The sequence below is a fragment of the Vitis riparia genome, chromosome 14, assembly GCF_004353265.1.
Source record: "Vitis riparia cultivar Riparia Gloire de Montpellier isolate 1030 chromosome 14, EGFV_Vit.rip_1.0, whole genome shotgun sequence".
NCBI classification, from domain to species: Eukaryota; Viridiplantae; Streptophyta; class Magnoliopsida; order Vitales; family Vitaceae; genus Vitis; species Vitis riparia.
Window position 1 is genome coordinate 20,590,381 of NC_048444.1, and position 23,474 is coordinate 20,613,854.

Sequence of the window (23,474 nt, forward strand, 5' to 3'; positions counted from 1 at the left end):
TTCTCCTCCTTTTTTCTTTCTTTAAGGTGGAAAGGGCATTGGTTGCTGCTCATAAAGGTCATGGAGCTCTCATTGGGTCAATCGTTGAGGAAGAGGAGGTGGCCCCTAATCTATTGAGGGTAATCTTGGTGGATGGGAGAGTGTTGGGTTGTTTGCTTGTGTAAGAGTTAGGGATGAGGAAGGTGTTGCTAGGGGCTTTTCGGCAAGTGAGTTGTGAGGTGGGTTGGTGGAGGAAGAGGGTGGGGCTTCAAATTCTTGGATGAATAGTTGCTTGGCAAATTTCAGCCCTACTTAGGAATGCCAACTAAGGATCTTGAAGGGGGAGATTTTGAAGCTTCTCTTAAAAGGATGAAAGGGAGAAAAGAACATAAGGAGAAGGTGACTGGTAGGAGGAGGAAATTTCAAAAGTCCTCAAGATTTGAAAAGGAGTTGAAAATACTTGCTCGGTGAACCATCTTGGTTTGAGGGGGTGTGGGGGAACTACCTCGAGTTAAATGAAGCTACAAATTTTATCTTGGATTGTAAGAGGGACCAATGACAATGATAAGAGAGGTGATTAAGGCTTTGATTAAGTCTCAAAAGGTGGATTTAGTTTGTCTACAGGAAACTAAGATTCAAGAGATGTCCATTAGGATAGTACAGAGTCTTGGCGTGGTGAGAGGCTTAGAATGGGGTGTTGTTAACTTGAGGAGAGTAGTGGGTGGCGTCTTGGTGTTTTGGGATAATAGGGTGTTATAGTTGGTGGATTGGAAGTGGGTAAATTCTCGGTGTTGTGTTGGTTTAAGAATTGTGAAAATGAGTCTTGTTGGAGTTTTACAAGGGTTTATGGCCCTACGTTGAAGAAAGAAAGGGAAGGTTTTTGGGGTGAGCTAGGGGCTATTAGAGGGTTGTGGAGTGATCCTTGGTGTATGACAAACAATTTTAATTTGATCAAATTCTCTACAAAGCGCAGTAGAGGAGGCAGTTTGCCCTCTACCATGAGGAGGTTCTCTGAGGTCATTGAGGATTTAGAGTTGAGAGACTTACCTCTATAGGAAGGCTCATTCACTTAGAGTGGTGGCTTGAATAATCAATTAAAATCAAGACTTGATTTTTTTTTGTCTTAGAGGATTGGAAATGTCTCTTTAGTGGGGTTGTATAGTGTGTTCTTCCCAGACCGATGTCTAATCACTTTCCTATTCTACTTGATGGGGGAGAAATGAGGAGAGGTGTCGCACCTTTTAGATTTGAAAATATGTGGTTGAAGGAGGAGAGTTTTAAGGATGTGTTGAAGGCTTAGTGGGAGGGGCAATTTCAGTGGGTTGGCTAGTTTTATTTTGGCTACAAAACTGAAAGCTTTGAAATCTTTGATGAGAGGCTAGAATAGGGAAGTCTTTGGTAAGATCAAAGTAAGGAAGGCTTTGGCTTTGAACCAAGTGAACTTTTGGGATACAGAGGAGAGAACTCGTTCACTTTCTTTGGAGGAAGAGGAAGCTAGGAAGGAAGTGAGGGGGGATTACAAAAAATGGGTCCTCTTAGAAGAAATTTCCTAGAGACAGAAATCAAGGAAAGTGTAGCTGAAAGAGGTGGGATAGAAATATTAGATTTTTCCATAAGATGGCTAATGCTCATAGAAGGAGGAATCCGATGCCTAGAGTTAAAATTAATGGTACTTGGTTCATAGAAGAAAATGAAACCAAAGGAGTGGTTGGAACCTTTCAAAACCTTCTTACTACTTCAAGAGATTAGAGACTCAGTTTAAGCAAGCTATCATTTAAGAGGTTAGAGGCTTAGGAGGTTACAAGGCTAGAGGAGCCTTTTTTAGAGGAGGTTTTCGGTGCCCTTTTGGGTTTTAGTAGGGACAAAGCACTAGGTTTGTGGGAGTTTGTGAAGGATGAGGTGATGAACTTTTTTAGGGAGTTTTATGAACATGGTCGTTTTGTTAAGAGCTTGAATGCAACCTTTCTAGTTTTGATTCCGGAAAAAATGAAGCTAAAGACTTGAGGGATTTTAGGCCAATTAGCTTAGTGGGAAGGTTGTACAAGTGTTTGGCTAAGGTGCTAGCCAATAGGTTAAAATTGGTGGTAGCCAAGATGATTTTTAAGGCCCAAAATGCTTTTGTGGAGAGTAGACAAATTTTGGATGCAATGCTTATTGCCAATGAGGCCATTGATTCGATCTTGAAAAACAATGCTTGTCCAATTCTGTGCAAACTTGACATAGAGAAGACTTATGATCATGTAGACTAGTCCTTGTTTTTGGTGATGAAAAAGATGGGTTTTTGGGAGAAGTGGATAGGGTAGATGAAGTGGTGTATATCCACAACTAGTTTCTTTGTTTTGGTCAATGGAACCTCTTCAGGTTTTTTCCAAAGCTCTAGGGGTTTAAGGCAAGAAAACCCCTTTTAATCCTATTTATTTGTGATTGCAATGAAGACATTGAGTTACCTCCTAAAGAGAGCAGTGAATTAAGGTTTATTGTCAGCTTGTTAGGTGAGGGGTAGAGGTGGTGAAGAGGTTTAGGTTTCCCACTTGTTGTTCATAGATGATACACTTGTATTTTGTGAGGCTTCTTTGGATCAGATGACCTATTTATGTTGGCTACTTATGTGTTTGAGGCCATTTTGGGGTTGAAAATTAATTTGGATAAAAACAAGTTAATTCTAGTGGGAAGAATGGATAATGTGGAAGATCTGGCTTTAGAGCTTGGTTGTAACGTCGGAAGTCTCCCTTTCTCTTACTTGGGGATGTTGTTGGGTGATCAATTTAAGTTTGTGGCAGCTTGGGATGGAGTTGAAAAGAGGTTTCGCAAGAGATTGGCTATGAGGTTTCTAAATGAAGGAGAATCACCCCGATACAAAACACTTTGTCTAGTTTGCCCATTTATTTCATGTCTATGCTTTCCATGCCAAGGATGATTAGATTGAGGTTAGGAGAGGTGGGGCTCTTGAACAGAAACCTCATCTAGTAAGGTGGACGACTATTTGCTTAGAGAAAAGGAAAGAGGGATTGGGGGTTAAGTTTCTTTCTACTCTCAACAAGGTTCGTCTCTGCAAATGGAGTTGGCGCTTTGCGAATGAGAGAGGGGCCTTTTGGAATGAAGTGATCAGGGGGAAGTGTGGAGAGGAAAGAGGGGGATGGTGTTCTTGGAAAGTGAGGGAGGGGTATGGTGTAGGGTTTTGGAAAGCAATTAGGAAGGATTGAGACCTTGTCAGGAGTAGACTATCCTTTGTGGTGGGTAATGGGTGAAGGTTGAAATTTTGGAAAGATAAGTGGTGTAGGGCTAAACCTTTGTGTGATTCCTTCCATTTTTTATTTGCTTTAGCAGTCTCTAAGGAGGCATGAGTGAAGGATGTTTGGAATTTCTCAAATGCAAGGGGGAGTTGGAGCCCTCTCTTCTATAGACCTTTTAACGATTAAGAGGTGGATGAAATGGGGAGTTTCCGATTGTGCCTACATGGGAAGAAAGTGCATAGGGATGAGGATAGGGTGTTTTGGACAGAGACAAACTGTGGCAAGTTCTCTGTTAAGTCTCACTACAAATCCTTAGAGTTGGGCAATTCAGTTTTTTTTTTTCAATGAAAATCATTTGGAATTCATGGGTACAACCCAAAGTGAGCTTCTTTGCTTGGGAGGCAACATGGGGAAAAGCTTTAACCTTTGACCAAATTTAGAAAAGAAGATGGCCTTTAGCAAATAAATGTTATCTATGCCAAATGCATGAAGAATCCATAGATCATATCCTTCTTCACTGTGTAAAGACAATGGTTTTATGAGAGATGTTCTTTATTCTTTTTGGGGTTTCTTAGGTGCTTCCTTCTTTGATTTAGGCAACTCCTTTGGATTGGAATGGGTCCCTTGTGGGTAAAAAGTGCAAGAAAGTTTGGAGAACAGGCCCCTATGCATTTTTTTGACAATTTGGAATGTAAGGAATAGAATTGCCTTCGAAGACAATGTGCTTTCCATCCAAAGGTTAAAAGGATCTTTTGTTTGCTTTTTTTTTTTTGTTGGAGACTAAAATGTTTATAAAGGATGATTCTTTGACACTAATTGGTTTCATTGATTGGTTGGACTCTCGTTGAGGGTCGGGATGTTTTTTGTACCCCCTTTTTGGTAGCTTCTTTTTTGTTTGAGCTATGTGGGGTGGGTGTATTTATCTTGTATACCTTGGGTTGCTCTTTTGGTGCCTCTTTTTAATATATATAATTTATCAAAAATATATATATATATATATATATATATATATATATATTTATTAAAAAGAGCCAAAAGAGGGGGCACAATCTATGTACACATGCAGTATACACCAAGCACCCTATGAACAAGTGGCATAACCAATACACCAAGAGGCATAACAAGCCAACCTAACCACAAAACAAGGAATCTAAGAACTTCACCATAGAGAAAATCTCCATTTACAAAGAAGCTTGGGACCACTCCAAAAGGGAACCTCCTTCAACCTAAGCTCTAAAAGCACCTCTAAAACAAGCACAGGGCCTAAATGTCAAACAGTTTTTCTTTTCTTATCCAATCTCTTAAATTTCCACTCAAAGAGGAGACTTTTCGCTAGTGCTGGAAACACCCAAGTCAGGCCAAAGAATGCTGAGAGAAACACCCAAAAGAACTCATCTTCTCACTGTGAATCAATATATGATCAGTTAATTTTTTGCTGTCTTTGTAAAGGCTGCATCTGTTGACCATGGTCCAACCCCTCTTAATTAAAATATCTATAGTTATGATCATCCCCAAACAACTTCCCATGAGAAATAATGTTCTTTGAGGTGCTTGAGACCACCAAATCTCTTTGGCAGGAAAACTATATTAGTCTTATCACATAAGGAATTATAAAACAACTTTACACTGAAACTTCCCCTCCCATCCTGGCTCTACAGTAAAGCGTCCTCTCTTTCTTGCATTCTCACAGGGTAAATGGGAGCCAAAAATTGGGTCACCTCCTCTAACTCCCAATCTTGGAAGGTTCTTCTAAAATGAACCCTCCAATGGCCTCCACTCCCTTCTCCCTCCCATACATCTGCAGCTGTGGCATTCTTAGAAGAAGCTATCGTCATGAGCAGAGTGGTTATGGAGATTCACTCATGAGCAGAATGGTTTGTGGACAAGAGTCATTATAGACAAAATTTGAGCACAGAATAGGGGCACTAAGGAATTCAACCTTTGGAAAGCATAAGCAGGGAATATGGAGAGAGTATCATGAGAGAACTAGCATTTTCATTAGTAATGGCCTGTGGAGAAAATTTGGGACAAACATGTGGTATTGGAAGTGGATTCTAAAGGATCATTTCCTCACAGTTTTTGCTTTAACCCTTCATAGAGAAGCTTGGATATGTATTATTGGGATGTAGGGTTGGGGACCAGGGCTTGTTGGAATCCTAGGTTTAGAGAGGCCCCTGTAATTGGGTGTTGAAGATGGTGGAAGAATTTTCACTCCTTGAGCTCCATTTCCATTTGAGTTAATTCTATCAATGAATTGGTAGATGGTATCCGGTTTCAACAAGTCTGTGTGTCCAACAGTTGCCATGGATTTTTCCCACTGGAGAAATTTTAAGCTTCTAAGGTGTTGTCCAAGGTTAGCGTCTTTCGGCGGTAGCTTAGGAATTTTCTCACAATTGATCATCTAATTAGAAGAAGTTGAATTTTGATAAACAAGTGTTGTCTCTACAAACAGTAGATGAGATGTCTGTCTACATTCTCATCAGTTTGAGTGGTTGTCCAACTTTGGGTTACGGTGTTTTCCTTGTTTGAGTTGGCTTGCATTCTTTCTAGTGGTGATATCTGTTGTAGGTGGCATGGCAGTTTCATGGGTCAAAAAAGAAAGGATGGTTTGGAACTCTCTATGCTTTCTTTGAACTATTTGGAAAGAGAGGAAGAGAAGAACATTTTAAGGTTCATATCACACTTTATTGGTGGTGAAAGATGTCTTCTTAAATTTTTTGCTTTCTAGATAGTTTGAAGATAGTTTGCGTAGGGGAAATCCTAGGTTTGTTCAGCTATTTCCATTCTTTTGGCCTTATTGCACCTTGTACTTACACTTCCTGCATATTGGTTGTGCCCATTTTGGTAGACGTCTACCCATTTTTTGTAGGCGTCTTTTAATGCAGTTATTCTATTTTCATATCATTAATAAAAATGCATATAGACCCGTTGTGTATTTTTTGGACGGTATGGAAGGAAAGAAATAGACTGGCTTTTAGGGGGGGCTCTTTAGCTATACAAAAACTGAAAAATTCTTTTGTATGTAATTTGTGGAGTTGGGCTAGGGTGTATATGGGAGAGGAGTCCTCTTCGCTTTTAGGCTTTTTGGAATGGCTTGCGGGTCCTTAAGGGCTGGTGAGGTTGTTTGTTCATGTGTTTTTTGTTTTTAGTTTGCTATGTATACTACCTGTATGCTTTGTGGCTTTTCGCCTTCTAATATATTTGCGCTCATTTATAAAAAAATAAATAAATAAATAAAAATGCACATAGAGTTTTCCTGACTTGGGTTGGGTGTGGTGGTACATGGAGCAACTTTTGGACTTAAACCACTGTTTTATGGAATGCAAATGGTATATGCTCATGATCATTTAGTTTTGCTTAACTTGATTTGCAAATTCTGGAACTTTATTTGTTTGATTTTATGGTTTAGTATAATACCTCTGTCAATAATGCTTACAGTCATGGTAGTGATACTTGACTTGATCAATCAACTCAAATGAATCATAATTTTTTTTCCTATTACAGGATGGGCAGAAGGCGATACAAGTTGCAGCTGCAAGAGGCAATCGTGGAGTTGTTGAGATTCTCTTTCCCCTCACATCATCCATCCAGTCTGTTCCAGAATGGACTATTGATGGAATAATTGAACATATGCAGTCTGAAATGGGCAAACAACAGGTACCAGAGCCTGAATTTAACCTTTGGAGTTGATATGACTGAAGTGCTTTTCTCCATCTCTTTTCTTTCTAAAAAGAACAACTTTACTGGAGAAAAAGAAATAATGAAAGGTAAGAAGCCCTTAAAAAAACTGAAAAAATAAAAAAGGTGAAAAGAGGTATAAAGCAAAAGGATTAAGCTCCTGATCAAACCCAATTTCAAGGAGGACAATGATCTGTTAGGATTCACACCACGCACTCACAACAGAATTCTATTAGCAATGGAGGAAAGAGCCAACAATCAAGAAAATACCATTGATAAAAAAATTACAAAGATCGGGTAGCAGACATTCAAGAGGTCTGCAAACTCTCCCCACAGCCCCACTTATCAACTTTTTTCCTGCCTTCTTTATTTTTCCTTTTTCTCCCTTTTTATTCTTAATACTCACTAACTCAGCCCCAAAGATCCCAATGCAGTCTAACGGAATGCAGCTCAGCACAACTAACAAAAAACAACCAATTTACACTAAAAATGATAAAGGTTGTTCACAGATTATTTTTTGCTCGCCTAGCATATGTGAAACGCATTGGAGGTCTATCATGATCCCCTCCAAAATCCAGAAGTGTCATAGAACTCATACACCCTTTCTTGAAGTTCATCTCCATTGAAGAGGAGACACTGAAAATCTCCCTCACTGCCTCACATGATAGATAGTTCCCCAAAAGCCAAAAGATTTAGAGGGAAACCCTCTTACTAATATTAGAAGAATTACCTTCCATTTCTTACTTTTTTCAACCTGTTGTACTTGTACCTTCTTGCCTAAGGCTTTTAAGAACCACAAGAAACTTTGACAATTCCAAAAGATTTTTATAAATCCACCATTTGCCCAAATTCCAAGTGAATTAAATTTCATTTGATCAAATGGAGGAAGACTCCTCTAGGAGCCCAGGGAGAGAGGGGTGTACCTCCCAGATAAATTGCTCTTTAATTACCTGCACATAGGAGCACATCTAAAACCTCCTATGAAACCGAGGTCTAGAAATAACTCACACTTATGCTTATCTACAAAAATTGTAGATTTTTTTTCCAACAAAATGGTCTGAATCAAAGCAAACCAATACATGATCACGAAAGCTTACTTCAGCCCATCTGCCAACACAAAAGTGAAGAAGAAAACAAACTTTGAAGCAATAGAACATGGTGACAGCCTACCCAATCTAGCCATGACAAAAAGTCCAAGCCCTAAAGTTTAGGTAAGTGGGCCATGCAAATAAAGATGGCAGTGTTCTCACTATGGCTCTTTTGGACAAGTAGCCTTGAAGGCATTCTTGTGTCTCCTAGCTTAAAACATATAGTTGGTGGTGCTCACCTCATTGTGGGCTATAATCCAAGCCAGAACCTTTTAGGGTTCTTTTGAAACTTCCAAATCATTTAAACTAGGAGGAGATCCTAGGTGATATCCTCTTTGGTCAAAACATGGAAATAGGATTTGGTCTTGAAGGTCTAAAGAAAATCTTTCAACTTGTTGGCATTTCTGTCATTCAGTTTCTGTAAAATAATGGAAGGTCCAATAGATATCACCATTGATTGATTAATAAAATGAACTACAAGACCATTTCAAGGTCAGAAAGGTGAAGATGAGGAAAGGCAAGAAGGGTCATTGCTCCAGAGTCATAGTTGACGACTCATGAAGCAGGCTGCATAAATTTTTCCTATTCTTCCCTGTCATGTGTTATGATATATTACATCTTTTGTTACAAATTATTTAACATATTAGGAAATGAATAGAAGGAAAAGAAATAACATATGTATGTGTGACCAATTTCACGAAAGATACTGAGGGTAAAAAAAGGGGCAAACATAGACATTATCAGTGTCATGCATATGTTAAATTTGACCGTCAGAATGTTGATGAAACCAACTAAATTCAGAATAACAGTTCAGAGCACATCATTGTAGAATTCACAAAATACTATTACAATAAACATCCATAGTCCTACCCGTTTGGACACATTGTGTTATATGCCAAAAAATGAAACTATGAGCATGTACAAGCCTAATATATGCTTGTATGAACCAAGGACATATATGTGTGATGTGTAGCAACATGTACAAGTATACACATGCAGTGCTTTCTTTCATCTTATGCACAGCATAGCAATAATTGCCTTTCTACATTTTTTTTTTTAAGAGCGAGGACCCTTCCATAGCTGAGCCCTTGGGACTTTCCATGGGGACCCACACCTTAGGGTGCTGAATGTGCCCGCCACAACCAGCACCAGGTAATTCAGAGTATATGCAGTAGGATTCAAACCTGGGACTGCACCTCTACCACACATCCCAGCACTCACCTTAACCAACTGCGCCACCCCAACGAGCTAACTGCCTTTCTACATATCTCATTGGAATGCAAAATGTGAAAGTTATTTCTGTATTGATATGTATTTTGGGTTCTCATCCACCCTTAAAAAAGGGGCTCTGGTTGTGTGAAATGAATCCACATTAAGTTTTAAATTTTGGGTTCTCATCCACCCTAAGACATCGACATTGAATTTAGTGGTCTTTTTCACTTCTACCTGAAACCGAGTCAAAGTATACACAATCTAATTCTTTGCTCCAATTAGATTTCCCTCCTTGACTGCCAAAGTTGCAGTCACTGTCAAATATGATATTAATTTTTGAGGGAAAAACTTGCAGGATGAAACAAGAAATGTGAAGGAAGCTAATGTGGAGACCACCTTATCAAAGCAAGATATCCCTCAGGTGCCATCTTTGCCCTGTAATGTATTTTTTTGTTTTTCTGCATTACTTCAGCTGAGAATCTTCATGGGGCGTGGAGGTTGTTTGGGTTGGGTTGGTGTTTGCTCTCAGTTAAGGCTGAGGGAAAAACTGGGGTACCTTTATTCCTTTCAACCTTCCCTATATTTTTCACTTCCCTCCTTTCTTCTTGTTCTCCTACATCTTTGGGTGGGGGCTGGAAAAGTGGGCTACATTTTTGTTTTGATTTTATTTGTTTCTTTATCTATTTTCAACTTTCTTTGGATTTAAGGGGTGGGGGTTTCAGGCTCAGGAAAAACTAGGGGACATTTTTCTTTTCCTATTCTTTTCACTTTATTTTTTCCTTTCTTCTTTTCTCCGTCTGTCTGTCTGTCTGTCTGTCTCTCTCTCTCTCTCTTTTCTTCTATTTGTTTAGAAATGTGTGTGACACTCATAAATGTTTGATAAACCATTCAGGTATCACCTGAGGCCAAGAAGAAAGCAGCAGAAGCAAAATCAAGAGGAGATGATGCTTTTAAAGCAAAGGACTATTATATGGCTGTAGATGCTTATACACAAGTACATTCTTTGTCCATTCTGTGTTTGATTTTCAATTCTCTTGCAAGATCAGGTTCCAATTTGATTAAACTCTTGCTTGAGACAAGCTCATTAGATGTAAAAACAATTAAGCCCAAAAATTTCTTAGTGAGATGTTTATATATACATGGTGCAAAGAGTTAGAAAATAAAGCATCTTTGCAGACGTCTCTAGTACGTATTAGAAAAATGAAAACTTTAAGTTTACAACTCCTTCACACCTGGCAAAATATTACCTTTTAGATAAACTTTACGACAGAGACCAAGGTCCAGCGTTCTGCTGATATTGAATTCACTATTTAGAATAAGCACATCAGACTATAGAAACCATTTGAAATCTTAATGTAGGGAGGGTGGGCATAGTGGAAGCTATCTGCAGTAAGAAGAATATTTGTTCAATTGCTGGATTTGAAACTGGAGTAGATTGTGTTTCTGAAACTTTGATGACTGAGGGGTTAGGAGGTTTTTAAAAATGTGTGAAGTTTTTTGCTTGCTGTTATTGGGAGTAGTGAATGAGGTTTGATTTAATCAAGGCAAAGGCTGAACAGACCCATTAAAAAAAAAAAAAGGAATGGGAATATGGCAGGTTCCAGGTTTGAATCCTAGGAGGGGGCGAGGGAAGTTGAATATTACCTGTCAAAAACAAATTGGCAATAAATGATTTGAAGCATTTCGAATTGACAATGTTTCTGAATTATGATCTAATTGGTGCATGGTGATGTACTACAGGCAATTGATGTTGATCCTACTGATGCCACTTTGCTCTCTAATAGAAGCCTCTGTTGGATCCGTCTAGGACAAGCTGAACATGCCTTAGATGATGCAAAGGCCTGTAGAGCCCTACGACCAGATTGGTCAAAAGCTTGTTACCGGGAAGGAGCAGCTTTGCGTTTATTGCTGGCATGTTTTTTTTTTTTTTTCTATTTTTTTGCCTTCTACTCAAAGCATAGAAGGAAAAATATGTTTTATATCATCTGACATAATGTTTGCTTTACTCCTTTTATTGCAGAAGTTTGATGAAGCAGCTAATTCCTTTTATGAGGGCGTGAAGCTTGACCCTGAAAATAAGGAGCTTGTAAATGCATTCAGGTTTTCATCAAACACATGTGTTCTTTCTGGGTTTAACTAGGCTTTGATTTAGAATGGCCTATGTTACAGCCTGACCTTGTGCTACACATTTTTTTCAAATCAGTTTTGGACACGTATGCATGGTAATCTACTATCTAGATCATTGAGAGTGTTGTAAGATTTATTTGAAATTCAGTGGGGAAGTATGTTGTTATTGTGGAGTGTGGACACTTTCAAATTACATGGTGTATGTGGGGATTTGTGGTTATCATGAACATTATTTGCATATTCACAAATTTTATGGATATCACCCAATACTGAGGTAAACTCAAGTCTCATGAATTATTGCAAAATTTCGAGACATTTTGATAATCAAATTGGGAACACTTTTGCCAAAAATGTTCCAAATTCACAAAAGAAGCAACTAGCAATTTTGTTCCAACAGTAACCAGCATCCTGGATCAGTGTACCTTTAATATCTCATAAAGTGGATAAGAGATCACTTATATTGTGTCATCATGGCTTATTGATAGCTTACAACTGGCCTCTGCATTAAGCCCTCTGACCTTACTAGCCAAAAGAGAAACGAGTTGCTCAATTTTGTAGTAGTTTTAAACTGGGAAAGCTTTATATATATGTATCAGCCTTCAGGTTTTATGCTCTTTAATTTCTTGCCTTGCAATGTTTTCAGGGAAGCTGTTGAAGCTGGGCGGAAGTTTCATGCTAGGGATCAGGAAAAACCATAGTGGTGCTTTGCAGAGCAGAGTTTTGCAGATATGAGTGGGGAAGGATGGAAATAGATGAGAGGTTGACAGTTTTGATCTCATTTGAGTTTTCTGGCCTGGTTATATGTACTGTTATTAGATCGATAGGGTGCCAGTAGAATATGTATTGTGCAGGAAATTAGGGGAAGAGGTGCATTTGTTGTAATTTTGTCAACCAAAAGGAATGGCCAAACCAATGTGTTTTTAGAACATCTTTGGCTGATGGAAATGTTTTTATTGTCTGGAAGGGTACATGTACAGAAAGTTCTGAAATCACTTCCCTCATAAAATGGTTCTTTGAAGTCATTGCAGACATAATTTATGTTGAGGCTGTGGTTGTGAAGGTGTTTACCAAGTAATTAAACGTCCTCCTTTTACCCCCAAATTGCTGCATCTGCATGCTGAACTATAAAGTATTGGTGTCTCATGACCTTGTTAGCTTTATTATTTATAAGGCAGGTGGGTTGAGGCCTGGGATGGAAATTTGATTAGTTTAGCAGCTCTATTTGAAGCAACTAATTAGAAAAAAGAAAAGTGATGTTCATCCTATGCTCAGATGGCATATAGTTGTATTTTGGTTCTGTAAATATTTACCACATGTACTATACTACAGAAAATGATGGATAAGCATGTTCAGGAAGAACAGGGTTGCTCTTAAAAAAGGAACATTGGCAGCACCCTTGGGATGAAAGGTTTTGAAAAATGCATTTGTCCTCAAAAATTAGCAAGCTGGGGCCTCTGCTGCCTAAAATTGGATCTCTTGACTTCATGGTCTCAGCACTCTGCAGATAAAAGGTGTGTCAACTGTGTCGGGATGCCATGGATGATGATGGAATGAGTATTTTCTCATTTTGTATTTTAGTTATTCTGTTACTACATCCCATTCCTTGGGAATACGGAATAGGAAAGAGGAATGAGAATGAGTGTGTGAATTATAATACACATTGTGGGAAAGAGGAATCCCAAATCCTTGACATGGGTGGGTTTCGGTTTTTATTACGCCTATTTCTAATCAGTCAACTAAACACAACAATAGATAAAAATAAAATGGATTTTCCCATTCTCTGTCATCCCCTATTCCAATCTTCAAAACGGATACACCTGTGATCAAACCATATATAAAAAAAGAAGCTTGGAAATGAACATCTGCCTTTCTTCTACAGTTAAGTATATTACACTAGGCCACTAAACATCAGTTTTAACACACTGCCATATTGGAACCCACGTATTCTGGTCTCCAATTGCTACCAGCAAACTGCTGATCATGGGTACTAATCACAACTAACCTATCAACCATACCTCACACCATTTGCCTCAAAGATAAATCATTTTAAGCTCAACCATCAGTAAATAATTGGCTAAATGTATAATAAGATCTACCATACATATATAACATACAAGTTGTAAAATCTCATGGGTGCTCTAGTGCAACCAAGTGAGCTCAAACCTAAGACCAAACTGCTTCAAGTAACACCAGTGGCAGTAACCCATGAATTATTTGAATCATTGCCTATACCATTTCTACAAGACAATCAGTTTAAGGTCCTTTAAATGAAATCCACATCAAAGGACATCAATGACAACTAACCTATCCCCTTGCAAGCATTTCTTGAAGAAGTTGAATAGCTCTCAATGCCTCCTCATTTCATAAAAGTCCACTCTTTACTGCACAAACTCACTTAGAATTTGTTTTACAGATTGATCCAATTTATCATCACATAACATTTCCACTAATAAGGTCGTAGTGGATACATCAGCAGAAAATCCCCTTGCAAGCATTTCTTGAAGAAGTTGAATAGCTCTCAATGCCTCGTTATTTTGTAAAAGTCCCTGGGTAATTGTATTGTAAGTGCAACCATCTGGTGAGCAACCATTCTCATCCATTTCCATGAATAACTTATTTGCCTCATCTAATAAACCTCTTCTACAAAGCCCATTTATCATTATGGTATAAGTCCGAACATTAGGACGCAAACCTTTGGAGGAGAGATTGGAAAAGATATCCCTTGCGGCCTCAAGTTCACCAGCCCTACACATGCCATCAATGACAATAGTATAAATTTGTATATCAGGATCCATATTACTACCTTCAATAGTTTTCAGCAAAGCCATAGCTTCATCAAGATGACTCTTTTTGCATAGATAGTCCAATAAAATGCGGTAAGTGGCCAAATCTGGAATTTGGCCATGAGCTACCATCTCATGAAAAAGTGCTATTGCATCCTGGAGTCTTCCCACATGGCATAAGCCATGCATAAGAGTGTTGTAAGTCACAGTATTAGGAATCAATTCTTTTCGACACATTTCTTCAAAGAGATACAGGGCCTTATCCATCCTTTGAATCTTACAATAACCATTGATCAAGGTGTTATAGCTTATAACATTAGGCGCATTGCCATTATGAACCATCGTATCAAATACTTTAACTGCCTCATCCATTTCAGATCGCAAACAGTGTCCATCCATCAATGCATTGTAGGTGACTACATTAGGCTCCACACCTCTTATAATCATCATGTCGACTACATCATGAGCTTCCGTGATCTTTCCTTCTTTACAGAGTGCATCCACCACTGTACTAAAGATAACCACATCTGGCATTATCTTGCTATTTATCATTTGATTAAGCAGTGTTGTAACATGTTTCCACTCACATAAATTACATAGAGAGTGAATTAGTGAGGTGTAAGTAAAAATATCAGGCAAAATGCCTTGACCGACCATCTTTGAGAAAAGGTTGAAAGCCTCGGTTACTTGTCTGTGCTTACAAAGGCTATCAATGATGGGGGTATAGACAACTACATCAGGCTGACAATTTCCTTGTTCCATGCTTCTAAGTAACCTGATAGCGGCATTAGTGTTGCCCACTTTGCATAACCCATTTATCAATGTTCCATATGTAACTACGTTGGGTTGAAAACCTTCCCCAATCATTTTATCAAATAAGTGGAGGGCATCACCAATTTTACCCTCAACACAGAGCCCCCTAATCAGAGTGGTGAAGGTTGCGGTGTCAGGTTGAAGCCCAAGTTTGAGGATTTTGGCTAAAACGGAGAAAGCGAAACCCAGCCGATTCAAGTGGCAGAAAGAGTTAATGAGGATGTTAAGTGTGTAAACATCAGGTGGAATTCCAAAAGAATCCATTTGGTTAGAAAGAGAGAACACAGTGGGGTACTGCTTCGTTTTAGCAATGGAGGTTAAAAGTCGATTAAAATCAACAGTGGAGGGAGGAGGATGCATATGAAGCATTCGATTAAAAGAAGAGAGAGCATCATCGAGGGTATTAAAATTCAGGGATTTGGAATGAAATCTATTATGCGATAAAGACGAGAAATAAGGAGGAAGGTAAAGCATGCATGCACCGAAACCAGGAGGAGAAGAAGAAGGCCTCGTCAGCATCTTCATCTTCATCTTCCTCATCGCGGGTACTTCAATTCTAGGGCTTCAGCTTTACTCCTCGCTTCAAGTATCCAAGCCTGCTGGGTCTGGAGCTAGGAGTTGTATATCTAGGTTGAGGGGCCCTTTCAATCTTCAACCATAGTTTTGAAATAGCTGGCTTGGCTGCAGAAAGCATATACTCCATTCATGTCATTGATAATCTCCTTCATCGGAAAGTGATCTCTCCAAATAGTTTGAACAATGATCAACTGAAGTAAGAACCATCACATATGCAGCATTCGTAGCTATACAAACTTGGAGAGGGTGCACCCTGCTAACAGTAGTCCTCCATATACGAGAAAGAAAAGGTAACATTCATAGTAGCAGAGATCAGTGGAGGGACAACACAACATTTTCCAACCAACAAGATCAGGCAGGCAAGAGTGATGTTTCAACTGAAAACTTTTGTATCAGTATATGCCAAAGGCAATGGAAATAAACAAACAAAAACTAGAGATTTGGAAACACAACATTCATTAAGTCCCAACCATAAAAAATAACTTCCAGTAGAGCATTTATATCTTCTTTACAGAAGAGGAGAGTATTCCTGACAATACGTAATAAGGATGAAAATATCAGTAATAACGGATATATCGGTATTTCAATTTTATGGATATATCAAAGATATATCAGTAGATATTTTGATATAAAATATCGGTAGACCTAAAATTGACCAAAACTTATAAATATATAAAATAAAACTTTTAGAAATGAAATTAAAAGTGTAATAGACATTTTAAAGTTATTTTATTAAATAAATTAATGTATGTATATAATATTATATGTGTCAATAAAAAATATAAATTTGATAAGTGTATATTGATTATTAAATTATATTAAATATTATTTTATCATTATATTGTGATATTTGATTATAATATATTTTGGTGGATATTTTGATACAAAATATCTATAGACCTAAAATTGATCAAAACTTATAAAAATATAAAATAAGACTCTTATAAATGAAATTAAAAACATATGAGACATTTTAAAGTTATTTTTTTCAAATAAATTGATATATATATATAATATTGTACATGTTAATAAAAAATATAAATTTAGTAAGTGTACATTGATTATTAAATTATATAAAATATTATTTGATGATAATATTGTGATATGTGATTATAATATGTTTAATTTTAAAATCTATTTAATATTAAAATTATGATATATTATAAAATAAATGATGATAAATGTATAAATGTATAAATTTTTAATATATTAATAATATTAAAAATACTATGAATAAAATTATGATATATTTTTACTAATCAATTAAATGAAAAATTTTCATTTAATTATAAAATAGTTATAATTAATTTGTTATTTAAAGTGTTTTTTTTTTTAATATTTTATTTATATCCTAAGTTTTGATATATATATATATTTTAGTGCATATTATTTATCAAAAGGCAAGCTTGCCCTAGTGGAGACGGGGGTGCATTCTAAACCTTTTGTTGGGGGTCGAGCAATTTTGATCTTTGACCAGGCGTTGACACCCCCAACCTTAGGTTAAAGTCATAATTTAATTAATTACGAAAATAAAATTTTGGGGTGGTTAAATATTTTTTTGTGTGGTTTTGAGGTATAGAAGAATTAATCTTAATAAAAGTTTAATAAATTATTTGGATGATTGGATGCTTGAAAAACATTAAGCTAAAATTCCTTGAGAAATAAAGTTGAGTAATTATTTAGAAAAACAAGTTAACATATGTAATGGAAATTGAATATTTCCCGAGAGGAATATTAATTTATCTAATTTTGGTATGAGGTTAAATAATAAATAAATGTATACTTAGAGTATAATAATTATAAGAACTTTAATTTGAAGGATTTCTTTAAATCTCTGAAGTGATGATTCATAGGAAATTTTTGCAACTCTATTCCTTAGGGTTTATCCAACTCAGATAAGGGTTAAAAATTAAAAATTCAATAAGTCATTTTATAATCCTCTATCTATTTTTTCATATGTTTATAGAAGTATCAAAATGTTTGAATTTTTTAAAGTTGATTAAGTAATAATTTTTCTTAAATATGCTCTTATTTGTTCCTTAATTAAATAAATTGGGAATATCAAGTGGTTTGTTTATTATTTTACAAGTGAATTTTATCGTTTAATTTATTATAATGACTTTGGAGACTCTAGTTATCCGTGGTCCTAGTCAATAAGAGATAAATTATTGACCTTCATTACCCTTGGTGAGGGTAGTGATCCAATGCAACCCTAATCGATAAGGGTATTATTGGCTTTTGGTATACCATTGATTAGAAACTGTTCCATCCATTGGTAAGAAGAACAATTTTGAGGCTAGTCACCTAGTGTAAGTCCTACTATTTGGGCATAGTAGTATTGTTGTGTGTAGACCAAAGTAAAAAAGATTTGTTTATGAAATGCTTTTGAATATTGAAGTGATTATATAAAGTATATGTTGTTGCATCCTTAAATTGAAAATGTTGAATTTTTCCGCAAAAGTAAATTAAATTATTAAATTAAATGAGCTTACTTATTAATATATATATTTTTTATAAAGATGTGATCTTTCATATTTAAGTTTGTGCTATATTTGATCCTTTTTATTGAATTATTTTTTTCTCATTGAACGTCAAGTTCACCTTTCTCTATTATTTCCTTTTCAGGTACAAGTACTATCCATAAAAAAAGAGGTCAAGATTGGAAGAGTGCTTTTATAAAAAAGGATTTTGAGTTGATTATTTAATATTCTTGACTTAAAGATTCTCTTCTGTTATGATTTATAGAAGGTTTTTTTTTTTGAGATTTTTTTTTTCAGTTTTGGTTTCAATTTGATATGTGAAGTGACCGTGATACCCTCAGCCTCCGAGTTCGAGGTGTCACATAACATGTCCTTCAGCTTGTGGGCTTCCTCTAGATACAGAAATATCATTTTACACAGGCTAATCAGTCTCTTCCATAGTTTTAGGTTTCACAGTAACCCAAATTGCTAGGAACATCAACATCATTTTCAACATGGCTTGCAGCTGAATGCTCCACTCTAGTATCTCCTGCCTTTGAATCGCAAGATGGCTCCAATATATTCTCCAACATTGTTGGATCCAAGAATTTCTTCCTATAAAGTTCAAGCTCGGCTACTAAATCTCACATCTCTTTCTCCTTCTTGGACAGAAGGTCATCTGCCTTTTGCATTGCTTCAATATCATACTCAGACCGCACTTCCATCATTCTGGAGTATTGTAATGCTTCCATATGGGAATTCTGGAGATTACCCTGGTGGTAAACATCTGCATCCCAATGGGAACTAGCGGGATTTACGTTTTCTGGAAAGAAGATGCTTTTGTGATGTTCATCGTGCTACTGATCATGAGCTTCTCTGCTCTTATTGTTCCAACTACAAAGCATTATTTTGAATTTAAGTACGACAAAAAATATGAAATAGCTGTAGAAAGCTCCAACGAAACAGACATATCTGTGTTTCAGAAACTCTGAGAAGACCCTAATGAAATATTGGACCACGGCTCATACCTGCTGCCCCCAATTTGTGATAGGGCGCTCAGTGACATGTACTTCTTCTGGGGCACTCTGTCGCCTGAGTGCTACAATGTGTGGAAGCATGGCTTCGATCTTGGCTGATGCCCTGGTCCTTCAAATTTTGCAGTGGTGAGTCTGATTTCAGTCACTTCAATTCTCATTGGTCAGACTATTGCAGTGGGAGTGGTACTCTTGGCCCAGCATTTTTAGATGATTCATTGACATAAGTTTTAGATGTCCAAATAAAGGGAAAAAAAGCTCCAAAGATGAGTTCAAGGTAAAGAAATACTGGATCCAGAGGAAGGTAGAGTGGAGAGAGTGCCCAATAGGTTTACCAATCCATAGTTGGCTCTGTAGGAAACTTGCATGACACAAGAAACCTACTTGCAGACTTCTGTATCAGGATGCAGACAGGCATAGTGTTGGTGAGTAAAGCAGTGAGGTTCATTTCCATCTTTGCACGCCGGTTGTTGGAATTCTCCTTCTGGTGCAAGGAATCAAGAAGGAAGCTCAAACAGAATAGCAGCATTTCCAATAATGAATCTGGGTCAGAGTTGCAGCCCAATCTGAAGCTGGATTTAAGCCCTTATGTTTTGTATCTTGAAGGAGAGGAAGATCTGGTTGAGCTGATCACAGAGAGCAATTGTAATGCTACTGATTGTTGGATACATATACGAAAAAAGACTCAGCAAAAATTATCTCGTGAAACTGCTGGAGAAACATGTCTTCACAAGGATTCAAAGGAGTAGAAACATTTGACAGTGATAAAGTTCCTTCTCTAGATTATGAAGGGCCTCTTAATTGTTGGGCTTATCCTGTTGTGACACCAACAACCGGTGCAGTCGCGCTCCCTAACATTGGCAAATGTCCAATCAAACATTTTATGTGGAGCGTAAATGAAGGCCTAAGTTCTGTCAGGCTCAAAAACCATTACCTTGATGCCAAAGAACTGATCAACATCAGGAAGGCAGCAGACACCATATGGGTAGGAGTTGATCTCTATCACAAGGGGCTAGGTGTGGATATCCATAAAATGGGGCCCCAAGCAAAAGGTCCAAAACAAGAACTGGAAGAACTTGATGATATTGCAAAGAAAAGGCTTATGGAATATAGCAATAAAAATATGGCTGGATGTTTAAAGGAGACCCCTTCCATGTTGCCCATAAAGGTACTGGCTGCTAATTCCATGTACAGAATAGGAAGAGAGCGTAGGTTTCTCCCTTTTTCTATCAATTTATATTAAAAAGATGCAATCACAACAATACCCCCCACTGAAAATAACAAAAACAAATAGATAAAACATCCATACTCTCAACATAAACCTTACACCAATTTCTTTTCAAGTTCAACTTAAATGCCAGAAAATATGAGGACTTGACATCTTTTTTCCCTAATTAAGCACAAAGCATAAAATTAATTTATTCACAATCTCACTACCATCTAACCTATTATATAGGCAATTGTCCACATCTTGAGTTGGACTAGGATGAGTAACGACATTATTGGATGTCTCTCATATTCCATCCTCATCTCTTATCAAGCAACAAGGTAGTTGACAATGTGAAAGCACCACACAAGTAGAAGGAACTAAAGTATTACCCATTGTTTCACATTCATCATCGCACTCACATTCATATCCTAAAAGAATAGGCTCCTTAGATGAGGGATTTGGATATAACATGCAACAAAGTATAAGATACACTCCTATGCCAGGACGGAGAACAAAGGCCAAATTCTGGTTATAACTTACCAGGGTTTTTTTTTTTTTGATAGGTAGGTATCAGGGTTTTTCATAATAAAGCATGCATTATGCAAGGTACTACAAGACAAAGCAAAGAGGTAAAGTAGGAAACAAACCCGCATTAAGTAATATTCACAAGAAGGGATGAGGAACATAGACATGTTTGAGGATACACTTTTAACTCTAAGGTCCAAATTTTCTGGTCTGCACTTTGGGAGCTCCCAGATATAGAATAAGAAAAGGAGTTCCCTGGATATTCTCTGAACATATGGAAGAATGAATCTAGTGCCTGCATTAAAAAAATAAATAAATAAACACCAGATCTTTGTGATATTCTCTGTGCATATGGAGGAATGAATATCGCACCTGCATCGCAATTAAGCACCATTACATCGAGTACCTTTGATATCAATAGTCAGTAGGTTGAAGCTAGAGAAAGAAAGATAGAGAATGGAGGAGAGGAAAGTATTACCCCAATATATGCATTATTTACCTGAGTAAGACTAAGGAAAGCAAGTTAGATTTACATATCAAAATCATTTATGTGTTCACATGTATAAAAACAATGTTGACTAACTAATACATAAGGTTGCTGAGATATCAGTCTCTGATTAAGCATAACAAAATATCACATCCTTCATTAAAGAAAAATCTTATAATTTTAGAATCTGCTGATAAAATATAACAAAAGATGACATCCTTCAGATTTGACATTTGCTTTTTGCAAGACAAAAAGGAATGCTATCACTAATATCCTACATACTACAGTTTTGAAAATATTGACTGTACTGAGAGAACAACAAATAATTATAAAAGTTGCAACAATATTATACACAAGTGTAACTGTAACTTACAAGTGATATTAACAATTACCCAACTACAAGAAAGAGTTAGACCCTCCAAAAATTTCATATTTAGAGTTGATGAATATCATAACTCTTTACCGCACGAACTCACATAGAATTTGTTTTACAGATTGATCCAATCCATCATCAGATAACATTTTCACCAACAATGCGGTGGTGGACACATCAGCAGAAAATCCCCTTGCAAGCATTTCTTCAAGAAGTTGAATTGCTCTTGATGTCTTATTATTTTGTAAAAGTCCTTGGGTAATTGTATTGTAAGTGCAACCATTCCGCAAGCAACCATTCTCATCCATTTCCCTAAATAACTTACTTGCCTCATCTAATAACCCTCTTTTACAAAGCCCACGGATCATAATATTATGAGTCCAAACATCAGGCTGCAAACCTCTGGGGGCAAGATTAGAAAAGAGGTCCCTTGCAGCTTCAAGGTCACCAGCTCTACACATCCCATCAATGGCAATATTATAAACTTGTACATCTGGATCCAAATTACTGCCTTCAATAGCTTTCAACAAAGCCATAGCTTCAGCAAGACGATGATTTTTGCATAGATAGTCCAATAAAATGCTGTAAGTAACAAGATTTGGAATTTGGCCACAAGCTACCATCTCATTAAAAAGTGCTATTGCATCCTGGAGTCTTCCCACATGGCACAAGCCATGTATAAGAGTGCTGTAAGTCACGGTGTTAGGAATCAATTCTTGTCGACACATTTCTTCAAAGAGATACATGGCCTTATCTATCCTTTGAATCTTGCAATAACCATTGATTAAGGTGTTATAGCTGACAACAGTACACGCACAGCCATTACGAACCATCATATCAAATACTTTAACTGCGTCGTCCATTTCAGATCGCAAACAGTGTCCATCCATCAATGCAGTGTAGGTAACTACATCAGGCTCCACACCTCCTTGAATCATCATGTCGACTACATCATGTGCCTCTGTGACCTTTCCTTCTTTACAGAGTGCATCCACCACTATATTTAAACTAACTACATTTGGCATTATCTTGCTCTTTACCATTTCATTGAGCAGTGTTGTGACATGTTTCCACTCGCATAAATTACACAGAGCGTGAATTAATGAGTTGTAAGTAAAAATATCAGGTGAAATGCCTTTAGCGATCATCTCAGAGAAAAGGTTGAGAGCCTCAGTTAGTTGTCTATCCTTACAAAGGCTATCAATGATGGTGTTATAAGCAATTAAATTAGGCTGACAACATTTTTGTACCATGCTCCTAAGTAACCTGATGGCGCCACTAGTGTTGCCCACCTTGCATAATCCGTTCATCAGAGTTCCATAAGTGACTACATTGGGTTGAAAACCTTCCCCAATCATTTTATCAAACACGTCGAGGGCTTCACCAATTTTACCCTCAACACAGAGCCCCCTAACCAGAGTGGTGAAGGTTGCGGTGTCGGGTTGATGCCCAAGTTTGAGGATTTTGGCTAAAACGGATAAAGCGAAGTCCACCCGATTCAAATGGCAGAAAGAGTTGATGACGATGGTGAGAGTGTAAACATCAGGTGGAATTCCAAAAGAATCCATTTTCTTGGAAAGAGAAAGCACAGTGGAGTAGTGTTTCATTTTAGCGATGGAGGTTAAAAGTTTAGCGAATTCAAAGATGGGGGGAGGAGGATGCATATGAAGCATTCGATGAAAAGAAGAGAGGGCATCATCGAGGGTATTAAAATGAAGGGATTTGGAATGAAAGTTATTTTGTGATGAAGACAAGAAATGGGGAGGAAGAGAAAGCATGCATGTACCGGAACCAGGAGAAGAAGAAGCCACTGTCGCCCTTGTCATTATCTTCATCATGATCGTCGTCGCGGGGATTTCAATTGTACAGCTTCAGCTTGACTCCTTGTCCTAACTTC

General features: G+C 37.3%; 3 protein-coding genes across 3 annotated transcripts in view; 1 reads left to right on the forward strand and 2 right to left on the reverse strand.

Annotated features, from left to right (window-relative positions):
- The window catches only part of LOC117930181 (ankyrin-1), a 49,623-nt gene extending 37,205 nt beyond the window's left edge, over positions 1 to 12,418 (forward strand). The window contains exons 7-12 of the mRNA XM_034850676.1: positions 6,717 to 6,869; positions 9,546 to 9,611; positions 10,083 to 10,184; positions 10,931 to 11,101; positions 11,211 to 11,290; positions 11,961 to 12,418. Of these exons, the coding sequence (XP_034706567.1) occupies positions 6,717 to 6,869; positions 9,546 to 9,611; positions 10,083 to 10,184; positions 10,931 to 11,101; positions 11,211 to 11,290; positions 11,961 to 12,015 (627 nt within the window). The 3' untranslated portion in view covers positions 12,016 to 12,418. The remainder of the gene's footprint in view (positions 1 to 6,716; positions 6,870 to 9,545; positions 9,612 to 10,082; positions 10,185 to 10,930; positions 11,102 to 11,210; positions 11,291 to 11,960) is intronic.
- Positions 12,419 to 13,361: 943 nt separating this feature from the next.
- LOC117930180 (putative pentatricopeptide repeat-containing protein At1g12700, mitochondrial) lies at positions 13,362 to 15,935 on the reverse strand. The gene has a single exon (XM_034850674.1). The coding sequence runs from the start codon at positions 15,451 to 15,453 to the stop codon at positions 13,696 to 13,698; it is 1,758 nt and encodes a 585-aa protein (XP_034706565.1). The 5' UTR covers positions 15,454 to 15,935; the 3' UTR covers positions 13,362 to 13,695.
- A 4,909-nt stretch (positions 15,936 to 20,844) lies between these two features.
- On the reverse strand, positions 20,845 to 23,474 carry LOC117931019 (pentatricopeptide repeat-containing protein At1g62910-like). Its single transcript, XM_034851861.1, has one exon. The coding sequence runs from the start codon at positions 23,413 to 23,415 to the stop codon at positions 21,664 to 21,666; it is 1,752 nt and encodes a 583-aa protein (XP_034707752.1). The 5' UTR covers positions 23,416 to 23,474; the 3' UTR covers positions 20,845 to 21,663.

What these genes read in the sequence shown, in the direction of transcription:
- LOC117930180 (XM_034850674.1), bottom strand. Translation starts at nt 15,453, where the DNA reads ATGAGGAAGATGAAGATGAAGATGCTGACGAGGCCTTCTTCTTCTCCT.
- LOC117931019 (XM_034851861.1), bottom strand. Translation starts at nt 23,415, where the DNA reads ATGATGAAGATAATGACAAGGGCGACAGTGGCTTCTTCTTCTCCTGGT.